The sequence below is a fragment of the Athene noctua genome, chromosome 1 (genome assembly GCF_965140245.1).
Source record: "Athene noctua chromosome 1, bAthNoc1.hap1.1, whole genome shotgun sequence".
NCBI lineage: Eukaryota > Metazoa > Chordata > Aves > Strigiformes > Strigidae > Athene > Athene noctua.
The window spans coordinates 194,247,113-194,261,881 of record NC_134037.1 but is presented as its reverse complement, the minus strand read 5'-3'; the positions used below and the strand labels follow the sequence as shown (position 1 = coordinate 194,261,881).

Sequence of the window (14,769 nt, the reverse complement as noted above, 5' to 3'; positions counted from 1 at the left end):
CAGAAGTAAATGATGTTTGCACCTTCTCTAGAGTCTCCTTAAAATACAAGGGAAGGGCAAAGGAGTTCCAGTGTACGTGATGATTAGTCCCACTGGCAATTTAAAAACAATAGTTTCGATAAGTGAAATTACGTAAGTCCCATAAATGAGTATCCCCATAGTCTTTCAGCAGTCACACAGGCTCTATTACAACTTCTACGAGAGATTTTGCCAAAGCCATGGATACTGGGCTCCAGCAAAACAGGATAGGAAACAAATACCAGATAAACATTCTCCTGCAAATGCATCCTCCTGTTCAGTGAACACCAGAAGATGTTTAACCACAGGCGTTTACAATTTTCAGCATGTGAGAAACATGCAGATGCTTTGAGGGGAGGTGGATGTCCCTCCGCAAGGACAACTAAATGTTTTGGTCAGTCAGACATGATCCTAGGCTTGTGTAGACTCATATTACTCTGGTGGCCCTCATCAGATATTCATGTGAAGTGGGTATAAGTAGAGTAATTGATGCCTCAGTCTTCCTCCATTGTACTCTCCTGGCTTCCAGCAACCTGAGATGAAGGTTATATCCACATCTTGGTATTTAATAGCTTGATTTTGGCATCCACAACATCTTGGGGTAGTGAGTTCCAAGTTTGATGATTTTTTGTGTGAAAAAATACTTTCTTCTATTATTTTAAAATTTCTACCCTTCTTCCTGCAATACTTCCTGCAAACCTCCATCAGATCCTTCCTCAGTTATTTCTGTTCAAAGCTAAAGTTTATCTCATCTTCTCACATCGGAGTCATTTGATATTTCTAATCATCCTTATTAGTTTTCTCTGTCTAAAATGCACCTGGAATTTCAACTAGAGAATGATGGTCAAAGCAGGTGAGAGTGCTCCTAATGAGAAGTGCTTCAGAGGAGCCGTGCAGTTGCAGCCTCTGAATGGTGTAACCACACTGTCCCTTGTACAGTACTTTGCAATAATTCAGCCACCTGGTGAGAAAATAGGAACAATTTTGGCAGGGTCAGCATTCAAAAGAAAAAAAAGTAACTTTCCCATCATGTGTAGATAAAGCAGGCTGACAGCTGCTACTACCTGGACATGCAGAAGTAATTAGAGCATAAAAAGGTGCAAATTCCCTATGAGAAATGATGCTTGTTATTTCCTGGGGCTGATTCCTGCCTCTGGTAAGCTGTATTTAAGTGTTGTCAGAGCTGGCTCTCAGTCATTTAGAGAATTATATTTAGTATGGTGAAGTGCAATGGCTAAAGTGACCAGTCTAAATTACTGGGGCATGGAGTCGGGTGCTAGCAGTGTACTGAAGGTGCTGCCCCTGGTAGTTCCCAGCATTCAGGTCGGGTGTTCATGTTGGAAGCAGCAGCTCTTCTTCTGACACTGCAAACTCCAAGTAAAACCGAGTAAGAATCAGAGTGCTTTTGGTATTTCGGTAAAGCTAGCAGAATGATGAAAAAGAAAAATGGCTGTACTGGGAATTACGTTTGCAAACAAATGGGCAGCCATATTCACTGCTGTTTGTGGGGTCATGATAAGCACCTGGAGAACGGGATTTGTTAAAATGTTTATGAATCCAGAAGTTTTTCTGAATTTTACAAAAAATATTTTTCCTCTGGAAGGCCCAGCTGGACATGGATTATTCATATAAAAGCCCAAAATTCAATAAAGACTTTAGGATCTTACTGATTTCTGTATGGAAGTGAGAGACTAAATGTATGGACTAACAAATTTTAATGGATTCAGGTTTAAATTCCTTCATTGTTTTCATAATTTCATCAAGAATCTGAAGGAATATTGTGTGATAATAGCAATTAATGAAAAAAAAAAAAAAGTGAAGAGATGAGGATCAAGTGTTAAGCTGAAAATTGTTTGCAATATCTATGTGAGTAATACTTTTGGGGACAAATATGAAGCCAGATTTGTTCATGAACAATTCACAAGCAGACAAAGGGGATAAAATCCCAACTAAGATTATTTTAACTAATACCGTATTTCTAATGTTATTTTTCCTTGACAAAACTTGCCTTTGAATTTAATTGAAACATGTACTAAGGACAGGTAACATTGAGGAAAAGTGAGCCCTGATACACCATTCCATGTTTTAGACAAAATACCATTATTTGATCCAGCTATAATAACTGCAGGCAAAACCAATTGCCCAGGCAGTTGCACAGATACTTCAGGCACATTAGCCTTGTCTGCTATATCACAGACAGCAACACAGAGTGTCATTGAAAATAATATCTCCCAGAACAAAAAACTCTTGAAGACAACTTAAGATTCATCTCCCTTATTTTTTTTCCCCAATTTGGAGACTAATCACATAAAGTCTAGTACTGAATAAGGAAAGCTTTTTGACCGAGTTAAGGGGTTGAGAAAATAAAAGGCTTTAACTGTTTTATTTAATGAGAAAGAAAATGAAAGGCTTTAACTGTTTTCTTATTATCTATAGACAGTGAGAGCAGTCTTGAACAGCAACAGCAATGTCACTGTTCTGCGATCAGAACTGCATTCTGCCATTGATCAGGGATATCTGGATGTGTCTGGAAACTTATTTCAAACAAAGCTTAGGAATCCGGAGGAGCTGCAGTATGACATAGAACTCAAATGTAATATTTTTTTACTATATTTTCTGTCTATCCACTTAAGCCCTTGCTTGCCATTGTTAAAGCTCCAGCATTTCCTTGTGTTTATTCATGGCATCTGCCCTAATGGGAAATACAGACTTGCCGTAACCTGAAGTACTGGAAAAGAGCCAATAAAATTGAGAATGGAGCATGTAATACTATTCTTTTAACTTTAAAGGTTAGGAATGAAAGGCTTTCCATTCTGACTCTCTCTTAAAGCTTTCTATGGCAGCAGGAGGGGGGTTTGTGTTACTAAATGATGTATCTTCCAGAAGGCTGACAAACAGGGATATTAATTTTTTACCTTTTTCTTTGACAAAAAAGAAGTTTCCAAGAATTGCATTTCTCAATTTTCCTCTGTTATTAATCAAAGTACACAAAATAATTTCTTGTGGTCAGATTTTAAAATATTTTATGCTGAACTGGATGAGGACTATTGGCCTTTCAGCTTTCATGTCCTTTTGCTGTATTACAGCCTGTGGGATCGATGTGCTGCTGTAAATACACAGTTTGTATGCAGCCATGACATAATGCATTTGCCAGCTTAATAAAAAGGGATGGGAATGTGATGGCAAGTTAATTCTTAGATTAATGGGCTGCCATTTAAATTATTAGCAAGAGACAGGCAAGTTGGACTAGGCTGTGCATGGAACTGATGGGGGGAAACCTCAGTTCTTTGTTCTTGGCCCACCCCTGACTTGCTCACTGACAAGGGTTGTGCCACAGCCTTTCCGTGACTCCTTTCAGTAGGAATAATAATTTGCCTTCTTCACAGAACGATCAGGAGAACCATTTAAATATTTATATACATCATAAAATCAAAACCACTGCATAGAATGCTTTCATTACATTTGCTCATTATATTAATGATGATCTTAGTTTTTCCATGGTGGATTTATTGCATTCTCTGTTTTCATTGCTCTTCCAAACTGTTAGTTATAATAAGCAAGGTTTCACAGACCCAATCCATATGCCTTCTTGAAGGAATATGTCTCAGTTAGAAGGGTGTACAAAAGGTACATCGCTATGGCACCTTTTGGCACTGGTGGGTTCCAGTGTTTTGGGGGAACAGCTGCACTGATATGTGGCAATATTATCTATATTTCTGTTGGTCTACAGAATATTCTGCATTTCCTGTTATTGTTTTAAAACAGTTTTCTCCCCCTCAACAGATAAACCAAGATTTTTTCTTCTCAACACATAAAATCTCAGATAAATAAGTTGGTATTGCTAACCAAATTCCAGTTTTCACATTGGAAGTGTTTATTCTTGACACCTTTGCCATGATGACTAGATCGGTGCAGATATGGTGGAAATGGACATAAACGTGAATTCTGACTGATTTCAAAGTAGGGTACTATTCCTCACTAAAGGAATAGTATATTAATCAAAATGCTACAGACAGATGTCTTAATATTTTGAGCTAAATATAAAAGAAAAACAAAAAAAGCTAAAACTGCATAAACAAACCGAAAAGCAAGCCAATCACTTCAAGTAATGGTTTTTCTTCTGTATTTCATAGGTTTGTACGACTTAACATGTTTGCTGAGACCTGACATAGATATTCGGGTTCTCCTGGACTGTGTGTCTTCAAATCTTCAGGGTTTTGTCATTCAGGTATAAAATTAATTTAATAATTTCAGAAAAGAAGGAGAGATCCCATCAGTTATCCTGCTACATGCTGACTGTCACTAATCTGCAGGAACTACACTGTACACTAGCAACCTGACCAGACTGCAGATTTGCATTTAAAAAAAGGGGGAATTAATTGGAATACAAAAATTCCATCTGTGCAAACAAACTACAAGCATATTTCTGCGCATTATTTCTGAGCATCTATCCACTCGGGCAGTTTCAGTATCTGATCTCATTTCATAGACACATATTATAACAGTCCCTAGTAACCCAAAATTCAGAAGAAAAATGTTAGTAAAAATGAAGAGAACACTTCATGATTCCTGAAACTGTTGATTCAAGAAACTTTTGACTTTTAGCAGGTGGTAGGAGAGTGATAATTTCTAGTACAACGTCTCTAGCTCTTGTGAAAGGTTCAAGTATGATAATCCTTGCATGTGCACCCTTCCATAGGTTACAAACTCTACCACCCCTGTTTCATCACTGATTCAGAATTAGCAATAGCTTGATGGTACCACTGCATTCAGTTGGTTGCCAGACTAATTAACTTGAGTCTGGGTGGTGGTAAAGTGGGGTTCTTTTCCCTTTCTGAAGAAGCAGAGTAAACTGTACCTCTTTAGTTTGATTTTTTTCTCTTTTTTTGTTTTTTTTTTTTTTTAATTAAGAATAGCACTTTGAGGTTCTGTGATGCCTTCATCTCATAGAACCCTCACCTACCTCATGAGATAGCATAGAGAAGATGGAGCGGGCCTTTTTCCGTAGGGTTCACAGTTATAGGGTATAAGTCAATAGACACAAGTTGCAGCAAAGAAAATTTTCAAAAGATAAAAAGAAAAAAAATTACCATGAGGGTAGTTAAGTATGGTAAGAGATTACCCAGAAAGGGTGTGGAATCTCCATCCTGGAGGCTGGACAAGGCCTGAACTAAGATGGTCCTGATTTGAGCAAGAGGTTGGATTAGACAATGTCCAAAGATCCCTTTCAACTTAAGTTATTTTAGGATTCTAACAAAAACCCTTCTTGTTCCACCTTTGTCTGCAGTTTGTATGGGGAAATGCTCTGCCACACAATAAGGAATTATTTTAACCAACTTTTTCATAAAGAATTTTTTTCTCTATCTGCAGCCAAGCAGGAATAAAGAGGAGTTTAGAAAACTGGCATCAGATTTCCAGTTGAGATGGAACTTCTTACTGAGTGCAGTAAGCAAGGCTATGACCCTCAACGGTGCAGACAGTTTTGGTGAGTAGGATCTTTGTGACTCTTGTCTGACACTACCCTTTCAACCCTGAGATGGCAGAGGCACCAGATCATTTTAACTGACATAAATTCAGGCTACAGTCAAGGGGGGCATCACTTCTTCCTACTCCCTTCCTTGCATCAGGCAGCACCATTCACCTGGTGATGTGGCTAGCCGGGTCAGGGAAACCAAACGATTAGTTTTCAGCAAGATTTGTTTTTTGATCCAAACTCTAGGGTGAGCATAACGGAGGAAAGTAGGAGCATGCAGCCGGAGATGGCGGGAAGGGCAGGACTCCCTCTTTCGGCAGAAGCCATCATTTGCCTGTGGAAATATGGGGAACAGCAGCCTGAGGTGTGAGCCTCTGCTCTCCCTCCCTTCAAGAGCTGCACACCCCAGCAAAACAGTGTGATGGGGAGCTGGGGCTGCTAACATCCCAAACTATAAAAACTCCAGATCTCTCAAGTGATAGCTCTCAGTCCTTCAGGTTCTTTTTGTATAACACAGGCAGAGCAGAGCCACTGTGATAATTCTTGCCTTAAAGGCAATTACTTCCCCTGACAACAGCTATATGATCCTTTTCCTTATACCTTCCATGGACACAAGTGTTTGCCTAGCCAGCAGCAAGCCTGTTTAAGGTGTTCAGCTGACTGAAAAAGAGTCACTCCTTTAGCTGGGTTAGTTTTCTGTCTGTTTTAGGGCTCTGAGCTGTCAAGCATCAAATCCATCCCACACCAGTGCAAGCCAAGAGAAGCGAAGGGACTGTGCAGTCACATTCACTCAAAGTGGCTTGAAGTGGTAAAACCACATCCTGAATCAGTTCAGTCTCTTCCATTTCTGTATTGCATCAACCCTCCCTGCCTTTCTCTTCATTTGTAAGACCTTTCAGAGGCTTGCTCTCTATTATTCAATCTGCAGAAATGCACCATCTCCTGTGAGTAGCATCTGATCCCAACCTGCGTGAACCGCTTTTTAGATTTTCAAAGGAGCACCTTCATATTTTTTCTTCTGTTGGATGGGGCTTCACACAAATACCCAGTGAAAACCTCATTGTCTTCTTTGAAATTCCCCTTCAAAACTGTACTTTCATGTGTTTCCTACAAAGACATAACAAAGGGATATGTTAAGGTTGTTGCCTTTTGTATTCTTCAGTATCCTTCCCCTGCTAATGTCAGTGTTTGTGTATGTATGTGCATACCCCTTTTCTGGATCTAGCTGCTACCTTTTGCTTTATATTTAGATTTCAAACTCTCTGCAGTAGGATCAGTTTTGTTCTGCATCTGTGGGGAACATAGTACAGTAAGGTCCCTTGTCCATCAGCTGCTGCACTACAGCAATAATAAAATAATCATTCCATTCTCTCTCTCCAGAGGAGTTCTGCACAAAACTCTCCAACATTACATGCAATATTTTGAGCAGTGAGGAAATTAGGAATGAATTCCAAGAACAACACTGGAAGCATAATGTTTATTGAAATTCCCTACAATGATGAAATCCTCTTCCCTCTTTCCACCACAAGAAGAGTTTAATGAATTGCCTCCCTGTTCTGCAGTTGTCAGTGGTTGGGGGGGACACAACTGATGGAGACCATCTCTTCCTCTACCAAGCCTTCCTTGAACTAGTCATAAATTATATTTTCTTTCCACTTATGACAGTCTTCCTACTATACTTCAGTAACACTAAGATTGAATTCTCACATATGAGAGAGTTAAAAAATAAACCTTTCTCTATGATGCTCCAATTAATTTGATCATTATTATCTTCTTTCTTAATACTCTTGGTTCTTTAAGATTCTGGGCTACATGACCTATTAATGTCCCTTCTTTCCCATGTTTCTATTCTGGTAGGATTTCAGGTTTTAGTGGACAGGGCTGAAACCATTACGTTAACAAGCCATCTGGTATAGAACTTCTGTACTCGGGGTCATCGCTTTTCAGAAATTTCTTAAATCTCAGCATTTCTTCCAGGAATGGAGGGCATCCTGCAAGTTGAAAGATTTAACATCCACATTGAGGAAACACACTTACTTAGGGAAATGTGTGAGTGTCATGTTAATGCAGTGTGCCTCCCCCCAAAATACGTAATAGTAACTGAAACCAAACTTACTTCAGTCTGGGGCTTTTTCCTTGGAGCTTGGCACATCTGGCACACATAATATACTGGCATACTCACACCTCTAAATTTAGGATTGACTTTTACCCTCTTCCAGACCAGCCTCCACATGGGTAATGCCCAAGTGTGACCAGAGGAACCATGCAGTTACCCTCACTGTAAGGCAGCAAGGGGCAAGTGTGCTACAGCAGTCTGGGCTAATGGGACCTCTGTAGCTCGCTCAGCTCCACCTCCTCTCCATCAAATGTACTACTATGTACCTCCATCACAGCCTCATGTCAGCTGGTACACCATTTCCTCACCAGTCTCCCTTATGAGGCATACTGCTGAGCCATGCTGGCTGCACAGTGATCTGTGCATTCCTCTTTTGCAAATAAGCTGATTCAACTTACTCCCTCTTCAAAACTGCGTCCCTCTGTATTATCCCAAGGGACAACTGGAGCAGTGGCTTTTGTTTCAAGCCTACTGTTACTGAATATATTGAAAACACCTGTAAGACTGTTAGAAACACTCATGGACTACTAGTGTCAGGTCTGTATAGTTTGAACTCCAAGTATAAAAGTCCCTTCCCTTTTCCAGTAGATAAACAACTTATTCCACTTAACTTCGCTGTCATTTAAAGATGTGCAAAAGGACAAACAGCAGAAGCAACAGCTTCTCAGACACATGTAACATCAAAAGAGGCAGTATTTTTCATTTTTAAAGCTCTGTAAACCTTGGTTGTCCATGTAAATTGTGGCATCTCCTTGCTGATGTCCATGTAAACATTTTGGGGAGATGCAGAGGTGATGAATTGCTTGATGAATTCCTATGCAGATTTATGGCATGGAAGACCTCTTTACTGTAAGGGCATTCAACCAAGATATTAGTCAAAAGTCAATGGCCTCAACAAGTCTCTCTCGGCTTTTAGCAGTTATGCCCCAAGTGCAAGGTATGCCATTTAATGTCATAGATACAGGATATACAGACGTCTGTAGGAAGGTTTGCTTGGGAAAAGGGGGAATGATTTATCTGTCCAAGGGGAGAAAGGATTAAGGGATTATATTTAAAATCTGCAGTTAGTGCCTGTTTTGCTGTGATACTTGGAAGTACTATTTGATGAGTGCTAGTCTGCTACTTTGTCTAGCCTATTACTATAATGAAGCCCTTCAAAAAAGAACACATCACAAAGATAAGCAAATCAAGACGTTGTTGAAATTATGTTTGTTTTTCTTTAAACCTAGGATTCTGGCATTTGTTAAATTCGCTACTCATAGATTTTGTGGGTCACGTTTTCCTGTCCTATATAGAGGAGGAAGATGAAAGTTTCTGGGTCACAAAGCAAAATGAGTTCCCTGTTCTGAGGGTTTATGAGCCCAGCCAACTCTGGGTCTATTTTGCAGAGGAGCAACCTCAAGCCAGTGCTCCACAGACAGCTCTTCCAGTTTTGATGCAGAGCCAGAGTAAGTAATTCTTATTAAGAAATTCAGATTAAGTAATGTTTTTCCAGCATTCTGAGTTGTGGACACAGCCACAGGCAGCACAGCAAAATACACATTAACTGTAAATAAAATTTAAAAAACCCAGTTATTAATTAGGTAAATTGGGAGGAATTGGGAGGGGTGTGGTTGTTTGGGGGTTTTTATGAGTAAAATACAAATAATGAAATCTAGGTTTACATGGAGCCATGTCCAATGTCACTGAAACCTTAAGCCACAAAGCATCCTCCACATCCCGCTCCCAACCCATGATCCTATCAAGGGATTGTAATCTCCAAACCACCCACCTCCCCATCACCACAGTTCCCTGGTTCTTTCCTTAGGTTTCCAGCAGACCTTTGGCGGTCCTTCAGATTCCACAAGCATTGTCTCAGCAAGAGCAGCACTGTTCTGGTGGGTTGGGAGCACCTTGTGGGCTGACAAACAGGCTGCATGTATTTATTGATTGGAAGAGAGAACGCATGGTGTGGTCTTTTCTCGCTGTTGGAAGTACCGAGAGGCTCTCTTTCTTCCACCTACCTGTCAATTTTATCAAAACATGCAGAAGTATGAAATCCTTGAGACCTTTCTGCTCCACCAGACTTTCTTGCAGTCAGTCCCAGCATAAGGGATGATATACAGGTAGAACAAGATAGACTCTTAAGTCTTTCTAGAATACAAGGCTAAATATAAGGACATATGGGAACATGGATCAAGCCTCTGTGCTCAGTACAAGTGACGAATTAGACATTCACCTGTTTTCAGATTTCTCTTCCATGCAGTAACAGTACTCGTCTTAAATCTCAGAGAACACTCTGTTTTCCAGCAAACAGTGGACAAAAGTTAATGGCACCAAGACTCATGAAAAAAATTACAATTTTGTTGCTATCCTGCTATAGTTATTTTACTCCCCAGATGTATTCAGCTTCCATAAACTAGGACCAGGCTGGAAATGGATTGTTTTAAAAACATCTGTATTAGTTATAAAGACCCTCAGTGGACCCTTGTTTTTTAAATATAGAATATGCTAAAGCTAGCTCAGCAATGAAGACTGGAGAGGAGAAAGAAGGGGCAAAGGTGACAAAGCAAGAATGATTTATACATGTGATGGCCATATTTGACAGTTTTTGTTATTTTTTAAATGTAATATAATGACCCATCCTGACATACCACCTTAATGTCAAAACCCAAACATTTCTGGGTGCAGGCTACAAGCAAGGAATCTCTAAACCACTGATAGTTAGAAATTAGGAGATAAACCAGTAGAAATCTTACTATCTGCCTTGCTTCCTGTGTTTTCACTATGCTGCCCATATGAGCTTTTGTATGGCCCACTATGCCCATTGCTATGTGGTGTCAGCAGACAAGGGTTTGACCCAGGTTTTGCCTGTGTAAGTGAAGTGCCTATAAATATGTCTGTCGGTTTTGCATATTTTGTACATGGTCTCAAGAACAGAGCAAGGCTGATTAGAGCGAGGGACAAGGGGTGTCAGGAAGAAAGGGTATAAAACATGAAATAGAGAGTATGACAACTTGAGAGAAGGTATGGAGGAGGGAAGGAGATAGTGAAGGATTGGGAGAGTGTAGAACGAGTTTAAAGATCCCAACAGATGATGGATTCTGCCAGTCCACATGCAAAATGCTGATAATGGTGGGATGAAAAAGAGATTCTATTAAGAGCCTGCTGATGCTGTGGTTCAAGTGTTTGCAGTTTGTTAGGGAGCTGAAAACCGAACCTGCAGCTCAAAAGGGTTTCAGGAACTGTAACACAGTAAGTGAGCACTTCTGCCTACTTCTGTCCTTCAAATGGGTGGTAGCTCCCACCTCAACCACTGCAGGCTCCTTCTTGAGTGTCAATACTAATTCCACAGGTTGCTGAAAAACACAGCTGTCAAAAGCATCTACATCACCCACCACTTTATATCACCATCTCTGTAGATCCTCTGAACAGATTCCCATTGCATGAGGATTTGTTTTCTGTGACTTCTGATCACCAAAAATCTTCATCATGCTCCCAAGCAACCATCTGTCCTGCTCCTGACTAATCCCCCTTCGGCCACAGCCCATTCTGCGGGGTATCTAAAACCTCAGCAGCCCTAGTGGCATGCACCAGCACACTGCTGCTTTCTGGACTGTATTTCTGCTCGCTGACATATTGCTCTGTGCATCACGGGTATATTTCATAATTTTTCCTTTTAACTCCCTTACCTCATGCAGCCTCTACAGCTCTCTGCGACCCAGTGTCTTTCGTCAGCTCCCATCCTCCACTCCGTCCTCTGCCAACAACACCAACCTCCGTATCTTTTTCATCTTGTCCCACAAGGCATTTCTGTGCCTTCTCTACAGCCTGTTATGCTTGGGAAAAAAATCTGTTCATCGCACCTCCACCCTCATCTCATTGAAATTAGTGCTAAAAACTCAGTTTTGCTATGAAACCCTGGAAAAACGAGAGGGAGGACTGGTAACAGAAATCAGAAAAGAATCTCCCAACCTTGCCCTGATATCAGCAGCATCAATATGTGTCTGTGGCTTAGCAGATCCCTTTATGATCTTTTAGTTGTCACCTTCATTCTTCCTCTTCCTTCCCCATCTGTTTTTGGTCCTCCATTCCTAGTTCATGCTGAATATAAATTACACTCCTCAGCAGAGAGACCATGTTTTTCCATTTATTTTGAACAGTGCAGCACATTTCTGAATCCATTTTTTTTATAGAATTTGAAGCATGAAAATAATTGTTAATAACCTTGAATGAAAACAGAATACATTCCAAGTTGGTGATATCTCTCGAGGAAAACATTATTTTTATATGAAAAAATGTAGAGGGCGGGGAGTGAGACAACACAGGATTTGAACACTGGCTTAATGGGAGTGTGGCAGGTGAAATGCTATATAGTCGAACGCACATAGTATGAATTAAGAATTGTTGAAACCAGTGGCAGTAACGAAGATGGTATGAGTGAGCCATAATCTATCAAACTGCAGCTCAGAGAGCACCGGCCTGATCTTTATTCTTTATCACGGAGCTTGCAGTTGCTTTCTCTCAGCACGAATAGCATTTTTTCATCTAGAAAATCCCATTCTAGGCTTCCTCTCTTTGTTCACTTGTTACCAAATTAAAATCCTATTAAACTGCACACCTGCAGTGGATTTATCTGCAGAACACCATGCTGTAGCTTTTAATCCAATTCCACACCTTCATAACATACAATATACTGCAAATCAGGGCACGAAGAGACGGAGGTTACACTGTTTGTAGCTCTGTTGGCAGAAAGCAAATCAAATGCTTTGATTTATTAAAAGGGGAGAAAAAATAAGGACATAGTTAACTACTTCACTTAAAGGAACAATAAGTGTTCATTTGAGTCGTCTGTATAATCCAGGATACAGAGATCAAGTGAAATCATTAACTAAAATGATCAAAAAATGAGAGCAAAATATTGATCCTGCTTAAATTCAGTTGCAAAACTTCTGCTGATTTTAAGAAAGCCAGGATTTCAGCATGAAAAAGCAGTCCCCATGAGGGGGAGAGACAGGCTGAGACTATTTGTTTTGAAAAAGAATAGAAGGGCTTATAGCAGACATATAAAACGTGAATGACATATTAAAAAGTGGATGTGGCTTCTTATCACACCTTTGCCACCCTATGAGGAAACCCAATGTGTATCTCCTCTTGCTGGGTTAAGGTTGCATATCTGTGAAATACCTCGGGTTCAGCAGGAAAGAACAAACACTTTTTTATTTAATGAAGGGAGAAACAAATAATTTACAGTTCCTAAAGTTAAAACATTTCCATGTTTCTTTTCTATTTTTGAGCTCATCCAGGTTATTCTGAAAGAGAGAATTTCTAAAACTTTACTCAGCTGGATCTTCGAGTTGGAAGGGAAGCTCTCCTCTACTCAAAAAGATGGACAGACACTTTTTTGCCTCTGATGAACAAACAGCAACTCTTAGAGAAAAACACCCTGACATGAAAATTCTTTATGCTAGATATTCCTACTTTTAGATACAACTTTAAGAAATACTGTTCTCATTCTCTTAAATTTAAGATCTTTTTCTGGAAATACTAAATGCAAAACTGTGCTAGCAATGCAGTTAAGTTGTCACATGATTTGGCTGTTTGACTTTATTTGAATAAATCTTCAGAAGAAAAAGGTGAAATACTTGTGGTTTGCTTTTATCTATTTCTTGTATTTTTTGCTGTCAGTAAAGCTGAAGGCCTGCCTGAAGTCATTGTGGTAAATTTATCTGGAAGCTACAGAACAGATGAATGACTCTGTGTCAGTGCTGCTTTGTGTCTACCGTGTGTAATTTAAAATTTATATTTATTGCATACAGAACTTGGCACTGATCCTATGTCTTGAGAAATTCCTGCTTTGTTTCCCATTTATGCAGGATACAAGAGTCAATATCTCACATATAATTCTATTAACTGAAATAAAATAGGTTGTATATAATGTTATCGATTTGTTTATGGTAGAAACCAGGTTGTTTGAACTTGTTCTATAAGCAAAGTACAAGCAAAGACTTTTACAAAGAGAAAGCCTGGAATAAATTTGTGTGAAATAGTAAATACAGAATATGAAATTTGTATCTCGCATGCATGAGATTGCATGAGGAATTTCCCTGAAATGCCAGGGAAATTACATTTTTAAATATTTTTGAAGAGCGCGTCCGCAGGGAGTTGACTGGGCCTGGTTGTTATTTCAAGAAGGACAACTGCTTCGTTATTTTAAGAACAGCCATTTCCTGAACTAGAGAAAAGCACTTGTCAGGAGCTTTGCAAGTTTTTACTCATTTCGTTTTGGAAATCTACATTTAATTTCCACTGCATCTACATTATTCTGTCTCAACTCAAGCACTTAAGAGGGAATCAATATTCAAAAGGGTGGTATTACAGCAGATGTAAACAGGGCCATGTGCTAAAGGAAAAGGCAGTCATGTATTCAATTTTGCTGATATGATTAAGAGCTTGGTAGTGAAATCACACACTCTGGGGAAGTATCTTCACAAGTCGGAAAAATGCATTTGGGGCTTAAGGCCCATTATACCCATTTTCACTATCTTTCAGGTTTTTACGGTGAAGACAAAAAACAAAACAGGGTGTCTAGAAAAAAATATAAGCTAAAAATACTCAATATTTTCCAGTCGTCTTTTATTTAGAAAAGTTTATATTCTAGATTAGTTAGGCAGCATATTCTCATGGAGCAATTAAGCTGAAGTTCTAACAGCAGATCAACCTTGTGATCCGTTCTTCACAGTGGTGGAAAGGTAAGGTCTATTCGATGTATCTGAGAACCTTGTGAAAGGCAAAGGCTCCCGTGAGATGCATTCCTCCCTGTCTCCTATTGAACCTGTACTCCTTAAACAGCGTGCATGAATGCGATGAAATTTTACAAGCATATATTGTAAAGAATTATAAGTTTGCATGGCCATACTGAAGGGCTCTACTGCCAAGAACAGAAAAGGAGCAGGATGGAAAAGCTCCTTTACTAAATAGGGCCGTTGATAAAAACTCATACATTCAAATCTTTGCCTAATTAAAACCTTGCCTGGAAAACATATAATTTAATGGCAGCTCCACCTACTAACGTGTGAGATCGAACCGCACGAGTACCGAACTAATGATGTCCGCCCTCTAGCACTCGGGGTCTTGCTGCTGCCTGACCCCAGCGTCCAAACGGGAGCGTTCCCGTGGGCGC

General features: G+C 39.7%; 1 protein-coding gene across 1 annotated transcript in view; it reads left to right on the top strand.

Moving 5' to 3' along the window:
• The window catches only part of RFX8 (regulatory factor X8), a 32,615-nt gene extending 19,641 nt beyond the window's left edge, over positions 1–12,974 (top strand). The window contains exons 12-16 of the mRNA XM_074930297.1: positions 2,455–2,611; positions 4,152–4,246; positions 5,389–5,503; positions 8,837–9,055; positions 12,893–12,974. Coding sequence (XP_074786398.1) covers positions 2,455–2,611; positions 4,152–4,246; positions 5,389–5,503; positions 8,837–9,055; positions 12,893–12,918 — 612 coding nt within the window. The 3' untranslated portion in view covers positions 12,919–12,974. The remainder of the gene's footprint in view (positions 1–2,454; positions 2,612–4,151; positions 4,247–5,388; positions 5,504–8,836; positions 9,056–12,892) is intronic.
• The last annotated feature ends 1,795 nt before the right edge of the window (positions 12,975–14,769 follow it).